At 40.6% G+C, this 21,795-nt stretch overlaps 1 protein-coding gene across 1 annotated transcript in view; it reads right to left on the bottom strand.

Annotated features, from left to right (window-relative positions):
• The window catches only part of itga8 (integrin, alpha 8), a 72,998-nt gene that overhangs the window by 29,284 nt on the left and 21,919 nt on the right, over nt 1–21,795 (bottom strand). Inside the window, exons 15-17 of the mRNA XM_037676660.1 lie at nt 9,448–9,645; nt 4,432–4,477; nt 4,190–4,297 (exon numbers count right to left, since the gene is read on the bottom strand). Of these exons, the coding sequence (XP_037532588.1) occupies nt 4,190–4,297; nt 4,432–4,477; nt 9,448–9,645 (352 nt within the window). The remainder of the gene's footprint in view (nt 1–4,189; nt 4,298–4,431; nt 4,478–9,447; nt 9,646–21,795) is intronic.

Raw genomic sequence — 21,795 nt, 5'->3', positions numbered from 1 at the left:
TTGTCTGTTATTATTTTCATATTTTGCCAAATTAATGTAAATGTTTGATGTTAAACTTTGATTCTGAAAATAAATGACCGCATTGATTTGATGGGTCAAAGATAAATAACGTCTCTCGTTACATTTCTGTTAATTTCAATGCACGACCTTACACAGTCAGAAAGATGAGGAACTCGTGAAATTGTATGCATATATACGGGGATATATTGTCATACTATAACTAGTGGCACGTACCTACGTGACTACTACACATACACTAATGGGACACTCATCAGAGGCAATGAGGGGTTCAGTGTCTTGCCCAGGGACACTTCAGGATGTGACTGCTGTGGGGTTCGAACCCCCAACTCTTGCATTGGAGGATGACTGCTCTAACCATTCAGCCACAGCCGCTCCATGAATAAATTAACATAAATATCAGTGTGACCTTATCCCCTCATAAAACAAACTGATAGAGAAGGCCTAGTGATGTCATGACCTGTCTCAAGGGAGGCGAGCCATAAAAAAGTTGACAAAATAATTTAGTCCAACTTCTTTGCTCTCCTCCAAAGTATTTTTGCCACCTGTGTTGGGTACTTTTTCCATTTTCCCATTTCAACACTAAACCTTTTATTCATGCTCTGACTGAGCTGACTTCTAAAGTACACAATGTACACCTTTGATCTGTACTTTAAGCTTGGTTTGATTTGAATTTAATAAACCATTTAGTCAACTTTTACACGGGGCTGCGGTTGCTTGGTGGTCAGTGCAGTGGTCTTGTAATCCTGAGGTTGCAGGTTCCTGACCAGGTTGCGTCAGGCAGGGAATTCAGTGTAAAACAAATGGCCAAATATTTTATGTGAGTTTGCTCGTTGTGGCAACCCCTGATGAAGGGAGCAGCTGAAAGAAACTTACTTACTTACTTAGTCAACTTTTACATAAATTTTTCTATTTTGTTGTGGCTGTTTTAGTCAGGTCATAACGAGTGGGGGCACGTCCGGGATTCCTAATGCACATTGCCAGTATACTTTCATTTAAGACAGTATACTACAGTACAGTAGTCCCTCGCTACTTCACGGTTCAACTTTTGCGGACTCGCTCTTATCACAGTTTGTGAACATACAGTACATAATATTGTACTAAAAAACTGTACGGTGCAGTACTGTACATGACACACAATAGTCGACTTTACAGTAATATTATTGTACTCACATGGTTGGGAAAACGTTAATAACAAAAAAATAGTAATTTGGACAGGCGCCGCCATTTTGTAGTTTTCTTTCAATAAACCTATACTGTAATTGCCACTCATAAGGACTACATTGCCCAGAAGACAATCCTGTGCTGTAGTGCCTAAGGCCGCTGCTTTCTGCCGAACAGAAAGTGAAGTCATGACTGCCGAACCAGCTTTTCAAATGCAAGATTTTAACCATGTCACTTGGACAAGTTTCTTTAAGAAAATTCAACTTTACAAGCGTAAGATTCACAAGAAAGAAATCAAGTCAGGACATGTCTCTTTAAGAAATAGAGCATTGTGCTATGTAACCTGCACAGAACTGGACCCCCAGACTCAGCGGTGAACCCGAGATATCCTAGCCCATGAGGATCTCCAAGTCGGAGCGGAACCGAGTTGCTGCTATTCTGGAGAGCCTGGTAAGCAAAATTAATAGCTACATATGTACGCTACGTATGTTGTTAAAATAAGATAAGATAGAGCTTTATTGATCCCACAGGAAATGATGTAGGTTTAAGAGTTTAGAACATTGCAAGAGTGTGGGAAGGGTTTCTAAAGCCTTAAAAAATATATAACTACTAAAATAAATACAATGTCTATACTTCGCAGATTTTCACTTCTTGCGAGGGTGTGTGTGTGTCTAGAACGTAACACCCTCAATAAACGAGAAACCACTGTACTTGCGCAAAGCTAACAGCCCAGGAACAACTCACTTTCCCTCAGAAGGCGAGGTAGTATGTAGTATGTATGCAGTTATACAAACCGGATTCCAAAAAAGTTGGGACACTAAACAAATTGTGAATAAAAACTGAATGCAATGATGTAGAGATGGCAAATGTCAATATTTTATTCGTAATATAACATAGATGACAGATCAAAAGTTTAATCTGAGTAAATGTAACATTAATTAACACTAATTAGGTCAATTGACAACATGATTGGGTATAAAAAGAGCTTCTCAGAGTGTCAGTGTCTCTCAGAAGCCAAAATGGTAAGAGGATCACCAATTCCACCATTGTTGCGCAGAAAGATAGTGCAGCAATACCAGAATGGTGTTACCCAGCGTAAAATAGCAAAGACTTTTAAGTTATCATCATCAACCGTGCATAACATCATCAAAAGATTCAGAGAATCTGGAACTATCGCTATGCATAAGGGTCAAGGCCGTAAAACTCTACAGGATGCTCGTGATCTCGGGCCCTTAAGGCTCCAGTATACTGCCGCGTACGTCCGTTCACGCGTACGTATGCGTATACAGTACACAGAGGGTTCAGACATGATACTCCAGCATACACCCCGATGAGTTGCAGAGCAGATTCACAGACAAGGGGCGTTTACCTTCGGGACAAATTGAAGTTGCCGATTGGTCATTTGCTGACACGCCTACTGGATTGATTGACAGGTCGGAAAAAATAAAAAAAGCGAGCGCTGGCAGTCTCCGCCGCAGCGGTGTTCTGTGTTTATATGTTGTTAATAAAAAGATCTAAAAAAACCCAAAAAACAGAGAGCGCTGGCTCTACAGCCCACACATCAGACCAGCCCACCAGGAAATCTCCAGATCCTCCCACAGCCACGCTGGATCTGAGTTTAATTAGCTTGTGACAAATTCCTCCATTTCTCACCATTTCAGTCATGGCATCAACGGAGGAGGAAGAGATCACTGCCTCTTGGCAAAAAACAAAAGAAAAGCCAAGATCAGGGATGAAGAAGGGGAATTTAATACATTGATGTCACATACAAAACAGTCCGTCACTGGGCAGTTTATTGTGCGACACAGCATACGCGTATGCGGTCGTAAAAATTTGAGCTTTGCACGGAGGGTACGCTGGGGGGTACGCACGTACCTCTGCGTATGGATGTACATGGCAGTATACTGGGGGGCTTTAAACGTCACTGCACCTCAAACAGGAATGCCACTGTCAAGGAAATAACAGAATGGGCTCAGGAATACTTCTAGAAAGCATTGTCAGTGAACACAATCCACCGTGCCATCCGCCGTTGCCTGCTGAAGCTCTACAGTGCAAAGAGGAAGCCATTTCTAAGCAAGCTCCACAAGCTCAGACGTTTGCACTGGGCCAGGGGACATTTAAAATGGAGTGTGGCAAAATGGAAGACTGTTCTGTGGTCAGATGAGTCACGATTTGAAGTTCTTTATGGAACACTGGGACGCCATGTCATCCGGACCAGAGAGGACAAGGATAGCCCAAGTTGTTATCAACGCTCCGTTCAGAAGCCTGCATCACTGATGGTATGGGGTTGCATGAGCGCTTGTGGCATGGGCAGCTTGCATGTCTGGAAAGGCACCATTAATGCAGAGAACTATGTTCAGGTTCTAGAACAACATATGCTCCCATCTAGACGTCATCTCTTTCAGGGAAGACCCTGCATTCTTCAGCACGATAATGCCAGTCCACATTCTGCAGCAATCACAACATCATGGCTACGTAGGAGAAGGATCCAGGTACTGAAATGGCCAGCCTGCAGTCCAGATCTTTCACCTATAGAGAACATTTGGCGCATCATAAAGAGGAAGGTGTGACAAAGAAGGCCCAAGACGATTGAGCAGTTAGAGGCCTGTATTAGACATGAATGGGAGAGCATTCCTATTTCTAAACTTGAGAAACTGGTCTCCTCTGTCCCCAGACGTCTGTTGAGTGTTGTAAGAAGAAGGGGGGGATGCCACACAGTGGTAAAAATGGACTTGTCCCAACTTTTTTGGGATTTGTTGACGCCATGAAATTTTGAAGCAACAGATTTTCCCCTTAAAATGATACATTCTATCAGTTTAAACTTTTGATCTGTGATTTGTGTTCTATTCTGAATAAAATATTAGATGTTGGCACCTCCACATCATTGCATTCAGTTTTTATTCACAATTTGTTTAGTGTCCCAACTTTTTTGGAATCCGGGTTGTATGTACAGACACTATGTTAATAATTTATGGTGATAAAACAGAGAGGAAGGTGATGTTTTTACCAGGTGACCAGATTATCTGTCTGAGGTTGGTAACACTGCCGATCATCAGGGTTCAGGATTCTGGGAGTGAGTTTCATTGAAGCTTCCACCGACACGACAGCGCGAGCCCTGCACACACACACACACACACACACACACCCAAAGCAAAGTCATGAACAAAATGTGATGTGAAAAATGTCTAATCCTTTCTAGGTGGAAGCTCAGCTGCAACAAACTTGCACTTCTATTTTTGAAACCTGTACCTGTAGACGGAGACCTCGCCTGTGCCAAACGCGCCGACAATCAGATCTGCACAGAGAGACGGGGAGAGCAATGAGAGAAGGGAAATAAGAGCGCTTCAAAGAATGCAACAGATGGGACTGATTTCAAGGTCGCCAGCAATCTTCTTCACACAGACATAGAGCATGTAATAAACACACACACATTTACACTGTAATGCAAAGTTCACAGTAAGATATCATCATGCTTTTATTTTTCACCATTTTTAAACTAAACGTTTTAACTTACACAATAATCATGTACTTGTATCTTTTTCTATGCATGCATGTAGTGCGACAGGGCCTCCATGCTGCATGCCAGGGCCTTCAGAAAGTTCACAGTGCTCCAATCACTGTTCACTAAACATCATTTCCCAACAGTCTTCGAGAACATTAACTCGTAAGCAGCGCCAGCTCTCATTTATATGTGATTTTTATTTGTTTTCATGGGGCTTGTGATGAACACACGCTTTTAATTGGCTCCAAAAGTTTAAAATAGAGATGGTATTTAATGGTTGCGGTCAGGGGACACATACCGATAAAAGCCACACACACAAAGAAATACACACTCACACAGGCACTGATTGAAACAATGTGAAACTGAAAGAAAAGAAGCACTTAATGGATACAGGCCACCACTGCTAGATGCAACAGGAAGTTAAGCTGTGTGATCCTGAGAAAGACACAGTAACCTCAGAAAAGGTTAGCCGTGGTTCGATCCACTGGCTCCTGTCAATAATAATTATTTATCATGTATCAAATTAGAGCATTCTATAATTTCCCTGTGATTTGATCATAAACAAATTTAATATTAGCTTGAAATAAGGTGTTAACCGTGTAAGCGTTAGTCTACACTTGTAGGTTTTGCCTGTCTTTCGTGTCTTTCCTCTTCTGTGTATTTTCAAAAAGAGACTAATTGAATGTAAGAGAGGCACATCTGTTTCTGCCTTTGGCTGCAGTCACTGTGTTCCCCTGAAACCACAACATGAAACGTTTAGGCCCTGTCCCCTTTTCTCTGAGGTGCACTGTGTTCCTGTGTAAGTGTGTTCTTCGGCCTGTGTTTCAGTCCCGTAATGAAAAAGAACCTTTAGGATGTGTGTGTGTGTGTTTTGAAGAAAGAGTGAAAGTAGAGGAAGACGGAGGTGGGAAGGACAGAATGAAAGTAAGGGTACAGGATTGGGAGTGCTGGCTCCAAACCACAGTCTGTGAAAGTAATCAGGTGTGTTTTTAGGCTGAGAATGATCTCTAAATTCCTCAGTCCATCCCACTGTTGTAACACAGAAACTTTACTCCCCTCCTGCCACATACACGTCAGTTTGACCGATGTCTTTGCTGCTTAATCTAATGCTCTTGTTTGCTCACTTAATGCGGCATGACATGAGGCTGATTCGAGCAGAAGGGCAACTTTGGGGTTAAGCGTACGTGAGGGGGTAAGTGGCTGCATCAGGGGCTAAATCAAATAACATCTCAATTTCACATTTGTGTAAACCCATTTTAGTAGGCATAGGAAAGTTAGCCCATCACGTTTGATTTGAGGTGAAATAATAATAATAACTAGAGAAATTGCATTTCTTGCAAAAATGTCGTGTGAATGCTTATTACTGAAGAACTTGCTGAAAAACAGCTGAAATTGGCTTAAAATATGCTGAAATGTAGCTGAAATGAAAGAACAAGCCTAAGTTAGCAGAATAAAGCAGAAAGAACACATATTTGCTGCATTTAAAATAAGTAAATTAGCTAAAAAAAAGCTGAAATGAGCAAGAAATAGCTGAAACAGCAGCACGAAGCTTACATTTCCAGAAGGAAGGGGAGAGAGCAATTGTTCCCAATTAGGCTGAAATAAGCAGAAGTGTGCTCAAAAAAGTGGAAATTATCTGAAAAAAAAAGAAGCAGAAATTTGCAAAAATAAAATAAACAACCCCAAAAACTGCTGAAGAGTAGCTAAAAAAGCAGAAAGAAGCTTAAATTCCCAAAAGCAAATGCAGAGAGTGCATTTTTGCTGAATTAGGCTGAAAAAAATTTAAATGAGTGAAAAAAAGTGGAATTAGTTGAAAAAGCTAAAATTAGCATAAAAGCAGATAAATAGTATAATAGCTGAAACACACAGAAATTAGCTGAAAAGAGCACAACAAGCTGAAATTAGCAGAAATAAGTTAGAAGAAGCACAAAATGTTATAGTTAGCTGAAATAATCTGAAAGGAGCACAAAACAGCTGAAAAACAGCTGAAATTAGCTGAAAGTGGCTGAAAACATGTTTAAATTTGCACAAGGAAGCTGAGAGAAGCTGAACCAGAACAAAATGTGAAGGGAGCAGTAAAAGGTGGCAAACAGATCTAAAGAGTTGAAGGGTGTAAAATGAGCTCAATTCATTTTCAATAAAAGGCTAAATGTTTCAAAAAGCTAAAGGTGCACCAATACCAAAAGTCAAAGAAGGATTGTCCTTAAAGAGCTGAACGTTTTGATATATGATTTGATGAAATAGCACAAAAATTGTGAAACGAGAAAGATTCCAAATTGCGTACGGAATAGAAATAGAAACTGCCAATAATAGATATAAACAGGATCACAATAGTGTGAATACTTCATAAATATTCACACTATAAATAAAAAAAATGCAACTCATTTCCAAAGAACTCATTCAACCTTTATTTAGACAGGTAAATCCCATTGAGCCTCGAGGACTCATTTACAAGAGAGACCTAAACTGTGACACCTTCAAGGCACTAATGGCTGGTGGTGTTCATCCTGGGCCAAGAAAACAACATCCAGCCAGAGTTTAGACAGACTGTCAAGCTGTCAACTACGACTGCCTGTTCGGCTGTTTGATGAAGAAAGGTCAAAGGTGACTGGTAGTGGAAAAGGAAGTGGGGTTAGGAGACAAATGGAGGATTCCTTAACTCTTGGATGCATTCAAGTCATTAAATGTCACGGAGACACATCTTTTTCAAGCTAAGGAGCAAAAAGGAAACTGCGTGATCGAATGAGAAGACAGTCTCACAAGGAAGTTTAATTTAGAAGTACTTTGTATTTTGAGCCTAAGTGCATAGACTATATGCTAATGAGGGACCATATAGTATTATATCATTGCAACAAGTACAAAAACTCTTAAAAATACATTGTGTAAGCGTTTTCCTTTAGTTAGTTTCATTTTTTAATTCTAAAAAAAACATATATATATATAAGTTGGAACTGAATTTTAATTTTTTTCTTCTTTCGGCTACTCCCTTCCTCAGGGGTCACCACAGCGAACTAAGTCACACGGAGACATGGCAATTGTTTTTACACTGGATGCCCTTCCTGACACAACCACAGACCATCGAGTTACCACAGCCCTCTGTGTGGAGCAGAGAGCTGATATCTAGGGTGCCCAGGGGAGCAGATGGTGGGGGTTAAGGGCCTTGCTCAAGGGCCCAGAGTGGGGTAAATGAGGGTGGAAGTTGGAACTGAATAACAGGTAATAAATTTTACACCCCCTAAACTAACCAAATGGCTCTCCTCAGCACCACACACGTCCAAATCACCAACACCGACATGTCTGTGTGTCTGTTAGCCTTTCAACAAACTGATAAGACTGGCAGCTAAAACCCTGCTAGTTTTTGACCTTTGACCTGTTAACTGAAACCTCAGAGTTCCTGAGACAGTGCGACCTTTTCAACATACAAACCACGCTGGCCTCATTGCACACAACGTTACTCCAGCGCTAAATCTGTGTCGTAAGGCTTTTGTGCAATTTTTCAAGAGAAAAGTTGAAGAAATAAAGTCCATTAAAACTAAAAGTAGAGCCAGTCTTCATCTTTTTTCCTTTCTGCAGTAGATTAATGACATTTACTGTTAACGGGAGAATAGTCTGGCTCTTGCAGGCCTCCCAGAAGCCTTTGCAGCCCTCTTGATTCGTTGATCAAACGGTCACGACTCATTTGAACGTGTGACTTCACTAGTCTGCACACGACACACTGTGTGTGTGTCTCACTTCCATCAACCAGCTTTCTAATGATAGAAGGCACGTGAACTGCACGGTGGTGTGTGCAAAGCTGTGTATATGTTGGCTGAAGGCTCCACCACCCGTGAGTTTCTGCCCTGCGTCGTCCTCTCAGAGCGCCCCCACCAGCTGAAACTCTGAACCTGTAATCCCTGTATTTATCGCACCGTGTTATTTCTGATTTGCATCGGATCCGCTCAGGTCCGACTGCGACCCGGAGGCCTGGCACGTGCTCAACACACACCGTCGAGCCGCCTGTGAAACTGATCACAAGCCAGCGCATGTGAACTTCTGTGTACTTGTGTCCCCCCTCCCGCCTCAATATCCTGTTTGTGGAATGAAGAAATCTGTTATTGTAGCCAAACGAGAAGGAGAACGAGGAAGGAGAGTGGGGGCAAAGAAAAGGAAAAGGTAAAAAAAAAAAAATAATAATAATTCTTCATTTCAGCCTCAACTGTGGAAGCAAGGAGCCAAAGAAACGCTGAAAGCAGAGCGGCTCCAAATTAGGTGGAAAATAAGGCAGTAAAACTAAGATTTTACAGACCTGCTTTGTTTCAAATACCATTTTCTGCGAGTCTAAAACTCACACAAAATAAATAACTTTAAAACTGATCTCCCTTTTAGATCGTTTTATTTTCCCGGTGTAACTTTTCATACTTTTCAGAAGTCAGAGGTTGGAGGCTGTTATACAGCGACGGGTCGGTTTAATCCACGGAGGCACGTCTGGCAGACAGAACATGCAGACGTTCTCTCCTTCTTGAGTACTGTAAATCCCTAAAGGATGGATGCGGTAGCAGCTCGTGGCACACATCCCCATACCCCCGTTTCTGATGAGTTTAGCAGAGAAAAGGAGGAAAACATGGAGAACACGAAGGAGCATATGTGGGAGAGATGAAATGAGGAGGTCAAGAAAGTAGCAGAGAAGCTGGAAAGCAGAGAAGTGAAGGAATGCAAGTCTGAGAAGAAATTCTGATTATGACGGGGGAGCTGAGCAAAGAGGAGTGAACGTTTTGACTGTTTACCAGGATACTCATTGCTGTCCAGGTCTTGGCCTCCTCTCAGAGTGAATCCATATCCAGACAAGCCACCGCTGGGGGGGCGTGCAGCTCGAAGCTCTTGGCTCAGTGTCAGACCTTGCGTGGATACGTCTCGGTGACCGTTAAAGATCAACACTCTGCCTCCACGGTCCTCTCCTCCGAACGGACAGCCCACTGCCACGTCTGAGGGGTGACACACACAAACACACACGTATGGTTTCAACATCAACAGGGTTAGGGGTCCCGCTGAGACAGAAGCCAAGGAAAACTTTCAGGTTGAAGAAAAAGAAAGAGGAAATACGGAAAAGAGCTTGACCTGTTTAAACCCGAGGAATGGTCATTTACTTATCGTCATAAAAATTTGCTGAACTTATGTTTTAGTCTTTATTCGAGCCCATCTCTCCTTATCTGTCCAGATGCACATCGTGCTGCTCTGTGGTGATCAAACGTGTTTCAGTCTCAGCGTTTCATGGAAAGTTTTTGGCCAAAATTGCAACAGGCCCTTCAATACAACAAAGTTAAGTCAGATCATTTGGACAGCTTCTTTTGTTGTGTTATTGTTGAGAGGTTGCGTCCTTCATCCAAAGGACTTCATCAGTCCATGGAGCCACAACAAACCCAGTCCCACAAGCAGCACACTCACATAATGGACCAACCAGTTTGATGGTGATAAGATGGTTTCTGGAGTCTGCCCTCTCCTCTGTCGATTCCTCTGAGGCAGCCATGGCCAAAGTGATTCAGAACATCAAAGTTCATGCTCAATAATCCAGGAAGAAAATCCAGAAAAGTTCAATCAGGTCATCTTGGAAGGACTTCAGCAAACTGGTTGGTCCACTATGTGAGTGTGCTGCTTGTGGGACTGAAAGTTGTGGCTCTTTGTAGGGATGCACTGATGTAATGTTTCAACAAAATAAATAAATAAATTAAATAAAATAAAGAAACTGTCCAGAAGACCTGAATTTGTTGGATTTTTGACCTGAATTGTTGAGCATGAACTTTGATGAAGTCCTTTAATAATTCCTTCAGACACTCAGACATGTCATTAAGACTCGAAATATTTATACACTAATGCACTTTTAGAGTTTCTAATATTCAAGCAAACATGGCTGAGTTATTCATGGATATGAGCTTGAAGTGCAGCCTCTTAGCTTTAATGGCTGTAGAAGGGCATTTAATTTGAGACAAAGGTTTAGTGTTAATGCAGGCCTTAAATAAAATGTTAATTTTAAAACCTTTCGTAAGCTCGGACTCTCTGAAGCGTGTGACCCACGGACATCACAGAAGAATGCACTTCCTCCTTTGTGATGCGTTGCCAGACCTCAGATGTTTTCATTTGTTGCTTTTTCAGTTTGTGGCTCTGTGTTTATTCTTTTGTTCATCATGTGAAATGCAGCTCAGTCTGTTGATTGATTTCATCATTAGAAGATGTGTTTTTTTTTTTTTTTGTCTTTTCCTCCTGCACTGATTTACAGTAGGTCAGTCTACATTAGTCTTTATGACTCTGTGCCACTGGACACCATGCATGCCAGCGCTGCAAACAGAACACATGGTGAACAGATGATGCTGGTTCAGATCACGAGCTGGTCCGACTTATTTATTTATTTTTACCCATTATTCTGGCACAAACTGAGCTCGTTCTCATCCATCTAAGCAAGAGCTGTTTCCGAACTTGTTCAGATTTTTATACATTTTGTTTAGTTTTGTTTGTTTATTAAGTATGATTTGTTTTCTATGATGAATTTGTCTATGCGATAAACTTTGATTATAATCGGTCTGTCTCTGGGAAAGTCTCTTCTTTTGGCTAAATGTTGTTTTGTGGAACACAGAAAGGATTGAACACTAGTTAGCCACTGCTGTTTTACACAGATGTTGAAGAGTTCTAATTAACTTAGAATGTGTTAATGCAGGGGTGGGCAACTATTTTTTCCAATGGGCCAAATCAAAAATATTTAAAGCAATAGAAGGGCTGCTTAGAGAATTGCAAAAATACATTTTTATTGATGCAAAATCAAAAAAAAAAAAAAGTTTTGAGGGTTTTTTCTTGTTGTAGCATAGTTAGCATGCTCAATAAAAAATATGTTCCCAAATACAACGTAGAAATATAAGACATACTTTCTGTAAAATGGCTCTTCTGACAAGATATTTGCCTAAATACGGGGTAAAAACATTATATATTTGAGTTTTGGAGTCGTTAAGGTTCAGTCTAGTTCTAGAAACACACCATAAAAAAGAACCTTATTCTAAATGTTTTTATGCATTGAGCCAAGATGTTTAATTTAAACTTCCTTAAGTTTCATTCATAAACGTTTTGATCAACTTTAAAAAAGTTGTTTTCTTTCCAATGAAGAGTTTTGGGGGCCGGATGGAGATTGTCCAAGGGCCAGAAGCTGTACGTTGCTCACGTCTGTGTTTGAGTCGATCTGATTATTGATATTGGATCTTCAATTGCCCTAAAAACCTTTAATCATACTCTTTAATCATGATGTAGAGTCTAACTGTAAATATCAAACTGTCCAGTTTATGTGACGCTGTTTTCAAGTGAAACTGGAACAAGTCTGTTGCTCTTTAGTGGTCGGTCCACATGACAAGAACGATGGGATTCTGTGACACTGAAACTTTTTAAAACTAAGTCTCAAAGTGGAAGTTTTTTGAAACTTCGGACATTGTTTCGCAAGTCACCTGCAAGCAGAAGCGTTAGCACATGCACACTATGGTTATTAGTTGTAGTCAACAGTTGCACATGCACAAGTAAACTAACAACATTAACAATGGCAGAGTACTGTTAAAATAAACCTCAGCAACAACAGCTTGTGTCCTGGTGTGGACACTACAGTGGGTTCAACATCTTTTAGGGTCTCGTCTAAACAGAAATTGTGATCACAGCATCATCATCATCAGCATCAGAAAACCTGTAATGTTTTCAGAAGATCATTCACATAAACTGGGCTTTAGATTTTGTTAACTTAAGAAGAATGCAGCAAAATCTCACAGAATTATTTGCGTTTGAGTCTATCATCCAATTAAATTTAAAATATTAGAAAATAAGATGTATTAAATTAGTAAAGTTTTTAAACTTTCATTTATGTGTAAACTCACTTTGGTCTTGGTTCTCCTTGGATTAGCCCAGGTGTTTGCAACCTGTGGCTGTGGAGCCACATACAGTTCTTTGGTCCCTCTGCAGCGTCTCTTACACGTTTTGACCATAACTACCAGTAACATAAAATTGATTTGTACTGGTTGTTGTACCAAACAACAAGAAGAAGGGTTTGTTTTAGCAGTTCTTCTGTGATTTATTTGGTCAATAAGTGAGTACTAGTACTAATACAAGGAGTAAAACATACTCACTTGAACTTTACTCTTTATTTCTTCAAAGTAGAATAATTAATTTTTCCACAATTAAAAAAAAAAATCACATAGGACTGTATAGTTCATTGTTTTATTAATAATAAAAATAGGTAAAAACTATACTGAATTATTGAGCATGAACCTTGATAAAAACCATACTATGTTTTTTTCCTCTTTACAAGACAATACTACTGGACAATAATTTGATATTGATATAAATCATAATATACTTTTATTCAATAACAGTGATATGAGTTTTAAGCACATTTTCGATATTTTGATAGGATTACAGCGTTTCACTGACGCATTTTTTTTCTGTTCAGGTTGAAGCTTCAGTTTCAACCCAGAAAGAAAAAGGTGTGATACAACTACGTAAGTGCGTGGTGACGTAGATGTTACGCAGAGCTCGAGTCCAGAAGAAGTCAGTGGTAGCAGGCTAAGCTAATCTCCAACGCGCGTTAAGTTTTCGCTTCAAAATGAGTGCCCATGACCGTCAGAATGTGACTGAACAAGCTTTCACAAGCGAAGAGAAAGCAGATGACACAACTGATAAGAGAGGAAAGACTAATTCGGTGGTGAGGAAGTGGTTCGGATTTCTAAGATCTGATAAACTTCAGGTTTTAGTGGCTGCAAAATGTGACGGAGAGTCGTTCCAATTAGCGGTGGGAACACATCTAACTTGTCCCACTTGATAGAATATGCTGAGAGTTAGAAGATGAAGCACAATACAAGTCTGAACCAACGTGTCCCTGAAACACCAACCCCAGCTGTATGGGTTAGGTTATATTCTTGTTTAAACTTAAAACTATTAATACTGACAAAACTGAGAGTTCCATGTTTATTTGACGGAGATTTCAAATTTCTTTGAAGGCTAAATACAAATAAAAGGTGAACATTAATTTATTTGTACAGTTTGTACAGTTTTTCTGAGGCTTTTATATTGTTTATATCGAAATAAAAATGATATCATTATCGACCAAAATTAAAAATATATATTTTGATAAAAGTTTTGGCCATATTGTCCAGCTCTACAATAATTTGGTGTTTTATTGTGCCCTAAAATCTAAAAATATCAATAAATGATCAAATTATTACATATTTTAGTTTTATAATGTCACCACTACTGGTCAGAAAAGCTCCCTCCAACAAACCTAAAGTGGTCCACGGGCCACTAGTTGCTAATCCCAGTTGTAGCAGGTTTTGTGGCTCTGGCCACGTTTAATTTATGAATGAAGTGGCAGAAATGGCTCTTTTGATTGTAAAGGTTGCAGACCATTGAGCTAGCCAATAGCTCGTCGACCCAGTCAGAATTAAACTATTTCTACAAACTGATGTCATTCAAAGAGCCATCTATACCAAATAATATAGTAATTAATTAGACATTATCAGATCAAAAGATTGAGACTATCCCTTTAAACAATATGTAACTTGAATTTGCTCACAAAGTTTTGACCAAACTGTTAGTCAGGAAAAAAAGCAGCTACATGAGGCCAGAAATACAGAAGGTGACACACAGTACTGCAGACACCTGTCTGAATAGGAACAAGCCTATTTTTAGTTTTTACATTGAAATGTTAATTTATACTCTTAAAGCTCTAAGTGCCCACGGATTGCTCTGTCCGGCATCTAAATACCCATCCGTACTGTAACTGTCCAAAATACCTCAGGACATCCTGTTTGTCTCCAGACCCCCTCTCTCCCAGCCTAAACAACTGGTTCCACATGAAGCAGATTGTGGGGTAGAGAGGATAAATGCAACCATGTGTGCATGCAAGTGTATAAATGAACCTATGTGTGTCCGTGTGTGCAAGTGAGACTGTGTGTCTATGTGTGAGTGTGTGTACATAACTGAATAGTTGTGTAAAAAAAAAAAAGGCTCACTTAAAAAAACGAATTCTTCAAATAATGTGAAAGTCAGTCACTGGGATTGCTCAACAACGTCCCACACAATGCAGACATTTATCAGAACACCCACTGTGATCACTGCAACTAAAACTATAGGAGACGCTTACTCACAGAAACCGGCTGACACTCGGCAACCAATGGTGACAGAAAAGCTGGTGTTGGTGGATGAAAATTATAAACGAAGAGAGCCACACAGAAAATTAAATTAGCTAAATTGCAAGGCTTCAACAGCTGCCGCAAAGCAAAAATCGTGCAGACGACAGAAAACGAGTATGGTTCTGTTTTTAAGAAGATTTCGGGGCATGGATCAAGGAGCTCTCTGCTGTGGGAGAAAGAAGAAGCGTAGTGTCATCTCATAAAGGCACAAAGAAAAGAGATCTGTCAGTGATTGTGGACAGAAACACAGAAAGACATTTCTAGATTTCATCTTTGAGCACATTTTTTTAACCAGATGTTGACTGATGAGGGGGTTTCCATGGCTGATACGAAGCAGATTTATAGAAATCCGGACAGCCAGTTGCCAACATATAGAGCAGATGAGTTTTATATTTCTTTGTTACTACAACAGTTTATCGTTCATACACATTCAAGCCACTAATTTTATTTATTTATTTATTTATTTATTTGGGGGGGGGGGGGGATAGTTGAAGAAACTTGGACAAATGCTTAAGCTAAACAATAGTTAATAGCAGATATTTCATAGGACTAAAACATTTTATATACCCTCCCAGACTTAAAAAAAAAAATCAAGGTTTTACCACTTTTTCAAGTAGACATGACATACCGTATTTTCAAGACTATAAGTCACTTTTTTCCAAAGTTTGGCCAGTCCTGCGATTTATAGCCCGAAGCGACTTATTTATGTTTTTTTCCCTATTCATGATGCAATTTTTGACTGATGCATTAAATGTTCATTCATACTGACATGAACCAAAGAGTAAACATAAATATTTGCAGCCGTGAATGGGCCCTCTAGGCTTTTGACAACAATATGTTGTTCCTCTACTGCTACCCCCCCCCCCCCCCAAAAAAAAAAAACATTATCTTAGAGACAACTGAGAAAAACTTAACACACTACAACCAATAGAAAGACTCTATAAGCAGACTCTGAAGACTTTGGACAAAAAAATCAAATTCTTATCATCATTGTAAAATATTACATAAGTATGACTTTTTGAGTTGGGAAAACATGATCATATATTCAGATGCCATACTTGTACATAAAGTCCTTCATGGTTTGTCTCCACCACCACTAAAATACTTTGTCCAATTACATTTACAACCAAACATAACTACAGGAGCAGTTAGTAGGGGAGACTGTAAAATACCAGTTAGAAAAAGTTTGTTCAGTCAGTCGTCATTTTCTGTTCGAGCTCCAAATTCTTGGAATAAACTACCATTAGAACTAAGAAATATTACATCATTAAAATGTTTTTGGAAATCACTTAAGCAATGGCTACTCGATAATCAAAATTGTCCTCGTGTTTTGAATAATTCTTAAATCAACTTTTTGCTTTTTCCTTCCTTTTTCCCCTTTTATGGTCGTGACTTGTATTTATTTTATTTTTTAATTTAATTAAATTTTTTTAAATAAATGTTTACTGGGCAGCACGGTGGTGCAACTGGTAGAGCTGCTGCCTCTCAGCGAGCAGGTCCTTGGTTCAAACCCTGGTCCAGGGGTCTTTCTGGGTGGAGTTTGCATGTTCTCTCCATGCATGCGTGGGTTTTCTCCTGGTACTCCAGTTTCCTCCCACAGACCAAAAACATGCATGTTAGACTGATTGGTAACTCTAAATTGTCCCTAGGTGTGAATGAGAGAGTGAATGGTTGTTTGTCTCGTTTGTCTCTATGTGTCCCTGTGATGGACTTGCGACCCATCCAGGGTGTACCCCGCCCCTCGCACAGTGATTGCTGGACATGGGCACCAGCGACCCCCGTGACCCAAAATGGAACAAGCGGGTAAAGATAATGGATGGACGGATGGATGTTTACTGTAAATTACACTACTTTTTAGCTCATTTTAAAATTTTCATAACAGATAGGTCATGTAAGACGTGCATGTTAATTGTAATTAAAAAAAAATCTTTTACATCAACCTGTTAGGGGACTACATATGAAAATGAGCCTCTTTGGCTAAATCTGGCATATTTATGGGATGTATTCGTGTTGATTAATATGCATTGTCCCTTTATGAACATAAATAAACAAGTAAAATGCTCCCAAAAGGTGGAGTTGTTCAGAAGCAACACTGAGGATGAAGAATTCATTGGATGGACAGTGATGTGGAACGAGATCGGTGAATTTACCGGTAACTTGCTTTTTGGACTCGTTAGCTCGTTGTGTTAATTAAACCTGTTCAGGATCCCAGGTATGTTCTGTGTGTTATTGTTATTTCAGATTAAAAGTTTGTTCTTGCACTTTGTGAAATACACTTCTAAATAACTGTGACTTATCCTCCGAAGCGACTTATAGTCCAGAAAATACAGTATGTAGATGAACAGATGCTCGGATATATTCATCAATTAACACGGATTCCTCATTTTTCTGGACTGAATAAAACGTGCATTGAATTTAAGGAAATGCAAACGTGAGACGTCATTTACGTTTGACCCATCAAAATGAATGCGGTCATTTATTTACAGAATCAAAGTTTAACATCAAACATTTACATTAATTTGGCAAATTATGAAAATAACAACATAAGCAATCAATCAAGAAAAATCATACGGCCATGATTTTTCCGTTGCTTCACCACAGACATTTATGAAAACTGTACAACTATGATCTTTTACCCACATGAATGTGGGTGAGCATTTTACACAGACATTTCTAAAATATCTGGAAGAATTTCTACTTGATAGAAAAGTTTAAAGATGGAAAGAAGTTTAGAGGGAGTAAGATGGTGTGTGAGGGGAGAAATGTTCACCAGAATCGACACTCTCCGGCTTTCTTCAGCTTTTCCTTACAGTACACTTAGGTGATGAAATCGGCTCCTTTACCTGGAGATGTCTCAGGTGAGATTCCGTTTAACGCACCCTTTCAGCGTCTCAGTAGGTTGGCTGTTACTCGTCCGAAGTAATGGCTAGTGAAAGTGTTATAATCCCATGGAACTCGGAAGAGCTTTTTGTCATGTCAGGATCATCCACAGAACTGTCCAGAACTGAACAGAACAGAACTTCTCCAGAGCTTCAACAGAACTGAACTCTCAGAACAGAACTGTGCAGAAACAGCACCCGAGCAGAGACTGAACACACTGGTTGGACTGTGTATCCAGCAGAACTCCAACAGCACTCCATCAGAACTGAACAGAACAGAACTTCTCCAGAACTAGAACTGAGTAGACCAGGAAGTACTGACATTTTTAAAGACTCTTTCCCGGTTCACTTTTGGGATTTGTTCATTGGTCAGAAACGACCAGACGGGGTGTGTTTTGTGACGTAAGAGGTTAGAGACAGCGAGAATTGTTATGAAACAGATCAGAAATGTTCTCACAGACAGAGAGAGTTTTGTTTTGGCGCGTTTCAGAAACAGGTGCCAAAACTTCTCTATTTACGTCTGAGAGGATTCTAAAAACATGACAGTTCGTTCAACAACTTGTTTTTCGTTTGACTCCAACCTTGGAAACGCACACTTGCTCACTCAAAGGCAGAAATCAGAAAATGCATAATTATTCTGTAACAGCTTTGACATGAGAATAAAAATCATTACTCAGTTAATAAAATTGATTAGTGCACTGCAACATCTAAAATGGTTTGAACTAAGACACTTTGATTATCAATATTTGTAAAATAGTAATGATAATAAAAAGAGAGTGTTCTTTTCAATTGAATCTTCAAGAAAGAAAGTCTCAGGATGGGTGAACCTGTATTTCTGAGTTCAAATGAATGAAATGACAGTTCCTGTCCCACAAGGTTCTAAAGGTCAAGAGTTTTGACCTAAGACTCAGTTTTGACATAGGCCTAGTCCACTACAGTCCCCCCTTTGGAAATCATCGCCTGTCCATGGAGATGAATTCCAACCGTGGACTTACGCCTTCGATTGTCCTTGAAGCTTGATGTAATCCAGCAAAGAAACAAAAGTCAAAAGTAATCCAGCAAGGAAAACAAAAGTCAAAAGTAATCCAGCAAGGAAAACAAAAGTCAAGGTAATTCCACAATGTTCTTGGTAATCCCATTGTGTTGATTATAATTCCATATCGTCTCGATAATTCCATTGTGGCAATGCTTTAACCCCTTGAAAACAGAGTCTGTAATCCACTGGAAAAGTCATATAATCCACAACGGTAAATCCACAACGATTGGAAGTGTTGATTAATCAGCATACAGAGGGGTACCCTTGGGTTGAACTGAAGAAGCGGCCACTGGATGAAGAGTGGAGACCAATGTCAGGATTGCAGGTCGCCTCCAGCGAAGGTTATCTCCAGCGACGTCCAGCCTGTGTCGTTCTGGTCCAAATGTGTCATGCAATTATGTGGTTTAAGGTGGGCTTATGAAAGTGATTTTACATAAGGCCTTAAACTATATGCACCTGGTGTGTAAGCTATTATGGTTGGGAACAGCTACGACTACCAGTTAAGGGGTGGAGCATGCTGAAAAGGGGTAACTACAGGGGTTTAAGCCTATAGAAAAGGGTTCCAAACTACTTTTCCATTTCTAACTTGGGTTAAGTTAGCTTTACATGGCAAAATATAGTTTGGTTCAAATGTCTGTTGTCTTTTAGACGAACGACTTGAGATTGGGTGTTTGGTTTCCCATAAATGTTTTGGAAGTCTATGGCGAGACTTATCAAAAAGAATTAGCTATCCCCCCCGAATAGAATTGTTCGAGTAGGTTCGGCTTAAGCGTTGTGAGCTCAATGTAGATTATGGTACTCAAGGTAGCAATAATATACATTGACTCCGCAAAGATTGCAATTTAGCGAATGAACTGCATGTTGGCATGGTTAAAGGCCTCTTAGTCTCTAACTTAACTTACACACAAGATACATTCTTACCACAGAAACAACCAAAATCAACTAAACAACGTTTCAACACCAACAAGAGTAGTGGCTAAGCATCTAGAAACATCGTTTCACTGCTTCTCCTCACCCTGGTTGTCAGTTTCAGTCGCGCTGTCCCGTGTGAGTGGCTTCTTTGCGGACCCGCTTACGCGAGGCATAATCATATCGAGGTGCGCTGCATGGCGATCCACGTCGACTCGGAGTGACGTTTGGCCCCGGAACAGGGATGCGAGTATCCCACACAATACGAGGGTTATCGTCATTAGCAGGGCTATGATTAATGTGTCCGCGCTCGACCACGCATAGTTAATTGGTTGGATCGGGTTCTTAGTTGTGGACCTGAGGGACTTGAGAACTCGGTTTATTGGTTCCACGTCGACGACTTGGGTGCCTTCAAAACGGATCCTTCCCAGAGTCTCTGGATCTATGTCTATAGACATATTTCCCAGGTACTCTGAGTCATCCAGAGTCGCGTCCCATCGTTCCGGATCGAGGTGATAGAGCGTCAAATCACCAATGTGTATGGTTGTTCCCTGGGGAACACTGATCCACATCGTTTTGTCCGGTAACGTCAAAGGTCTATTTGCCCCGGGTTGGTCGTAGGCTATGATCGCCTTCCTTTGAGGAGCGTTCACTAGCCAACGAGAGCCAATTATTTCCGCTTTTGCATCTTTAGCCAGGTGTCGAGGCGTTACGGTCGTTGAGCACTTAGAATTTTCCGGAATAGGTGTTAATCCGCATATGCCCGCGGTTTTATTCCACATAAACGGTTTGCTCGGGCACAGATAGTGTATCTCCCGAGTGAGAACACACATCTGCAGGTTTGAAGCTAGGTAAACTGAGGGGTTGTCGTCGTGGTACGCAACCATCCTTGGTGTGTCAATTTGAACATGGTTTTCGCCGTGCCAATTGCCAACATTTACGACGTCCCTGAGTCTATATATGCCGTTTGAGGGAATTATCGGTAGGTTGATAATGAACGCCATTTCAAATGTTTTGTGATTGACGTAGATTGGGATTGCGCTACCGAGAGTGTAAGCCAGGTGTGCCTGTGTCTGCGTAACTTTTTCGTGCGTAGCGGAGCTGAGGATGTCGTTCACCATCTGTAGAGAGACTAGATATGGTGGGATCCTACCGGTGGCTAGTGTATCTACCGACGAACTGATATCTCTAAGCATGTCAGCAAAAATCCTATCCATTAGGTGTGCGACAGCGTAATCCGCTTCAACCTTAAGGGCTAACTCATTTACCGCATGTACGAGGGCTTTGTTTTCTTGGGTGGCACCCAAGAGGGTGAAGATTACCAGTAGTGGTATCATCATTGTCCTATGGAAACACAAAGAGATAGGTCTTAGCTTCGTAATGGTCAAGGGTAGGTCCTGTAAATTTAAACTATGGTTAAGTTTCTTATCCATTAGTTATCTTCTGCTTGGATGACCCTTATTCCCACGAGGTCAGATTTTGTGAGATCTTTGTCTCCTGAGGAGTTATTGCATGCCTTGTGTTGTTTAACCTGGTTACGATGTACCCATTTAACAGTTGGCTCTTTTTGGCCTTTACTGATTTTTATCTGGTAGATAATTGGAGACAGTTTGTCGATTATCAGATGGGGTCCAGTCCATCTGGGCATCAGCTTACGGGCGAGAGTTCCGGTCCCGGACTCTCTTCTCCCAGTTTTGGGTGCAAACGTGTAGTACCAGACCCTGTCTCCCACTTGGAGTTCCTCGTGAGAGGCCTTTTGGTCGTAGTACGCTTTGCGTCCTTCAGCTGATTTTTCCAGGTTTTTCTGTGCGAAAGCAAAAGTGTTTTTAAGGTGTCTTTCCAAGTCTTTCATGTATTGTTGTGTGGTGTAGGCTGTTGCCATGGCAGCATCGCCTGGTTGGTACAACAGGTGTAGAGGGAGAGTCATTTGTCGCCCCGTCATCATCTCGAAAGGAGCGATGCCAGTCGACGTGTGTGGAGTGGCCCTTATGGCCATGAGGACCAGAGGGAGTTTCACGTCCCAGTCCTTGTGGTTTGCGGCTACGTAATTTTTCAGAATACTCACCACAGTCCTGTTTGCTCTCTCAACCTGGCCTGAAGCCT

Source organism: Nematolebias whitei, chromosome 5 (genome assembly GCF_014905685.2).
Source record: "Nematolebias whitei isolate Nwh7 chromosome 5, NemWhi1, whole genome shotgun sequence".
Lineage (NCBI taxonomy): Eukaryota > Metazoa > Chordata > Actinopteri > Cyprinodontiformes > Rivulidae > Nematolebias > Nematolebias whitei.
This window is presented reverse-complemented; position numbering and strand designations above follow the sequence as displayed.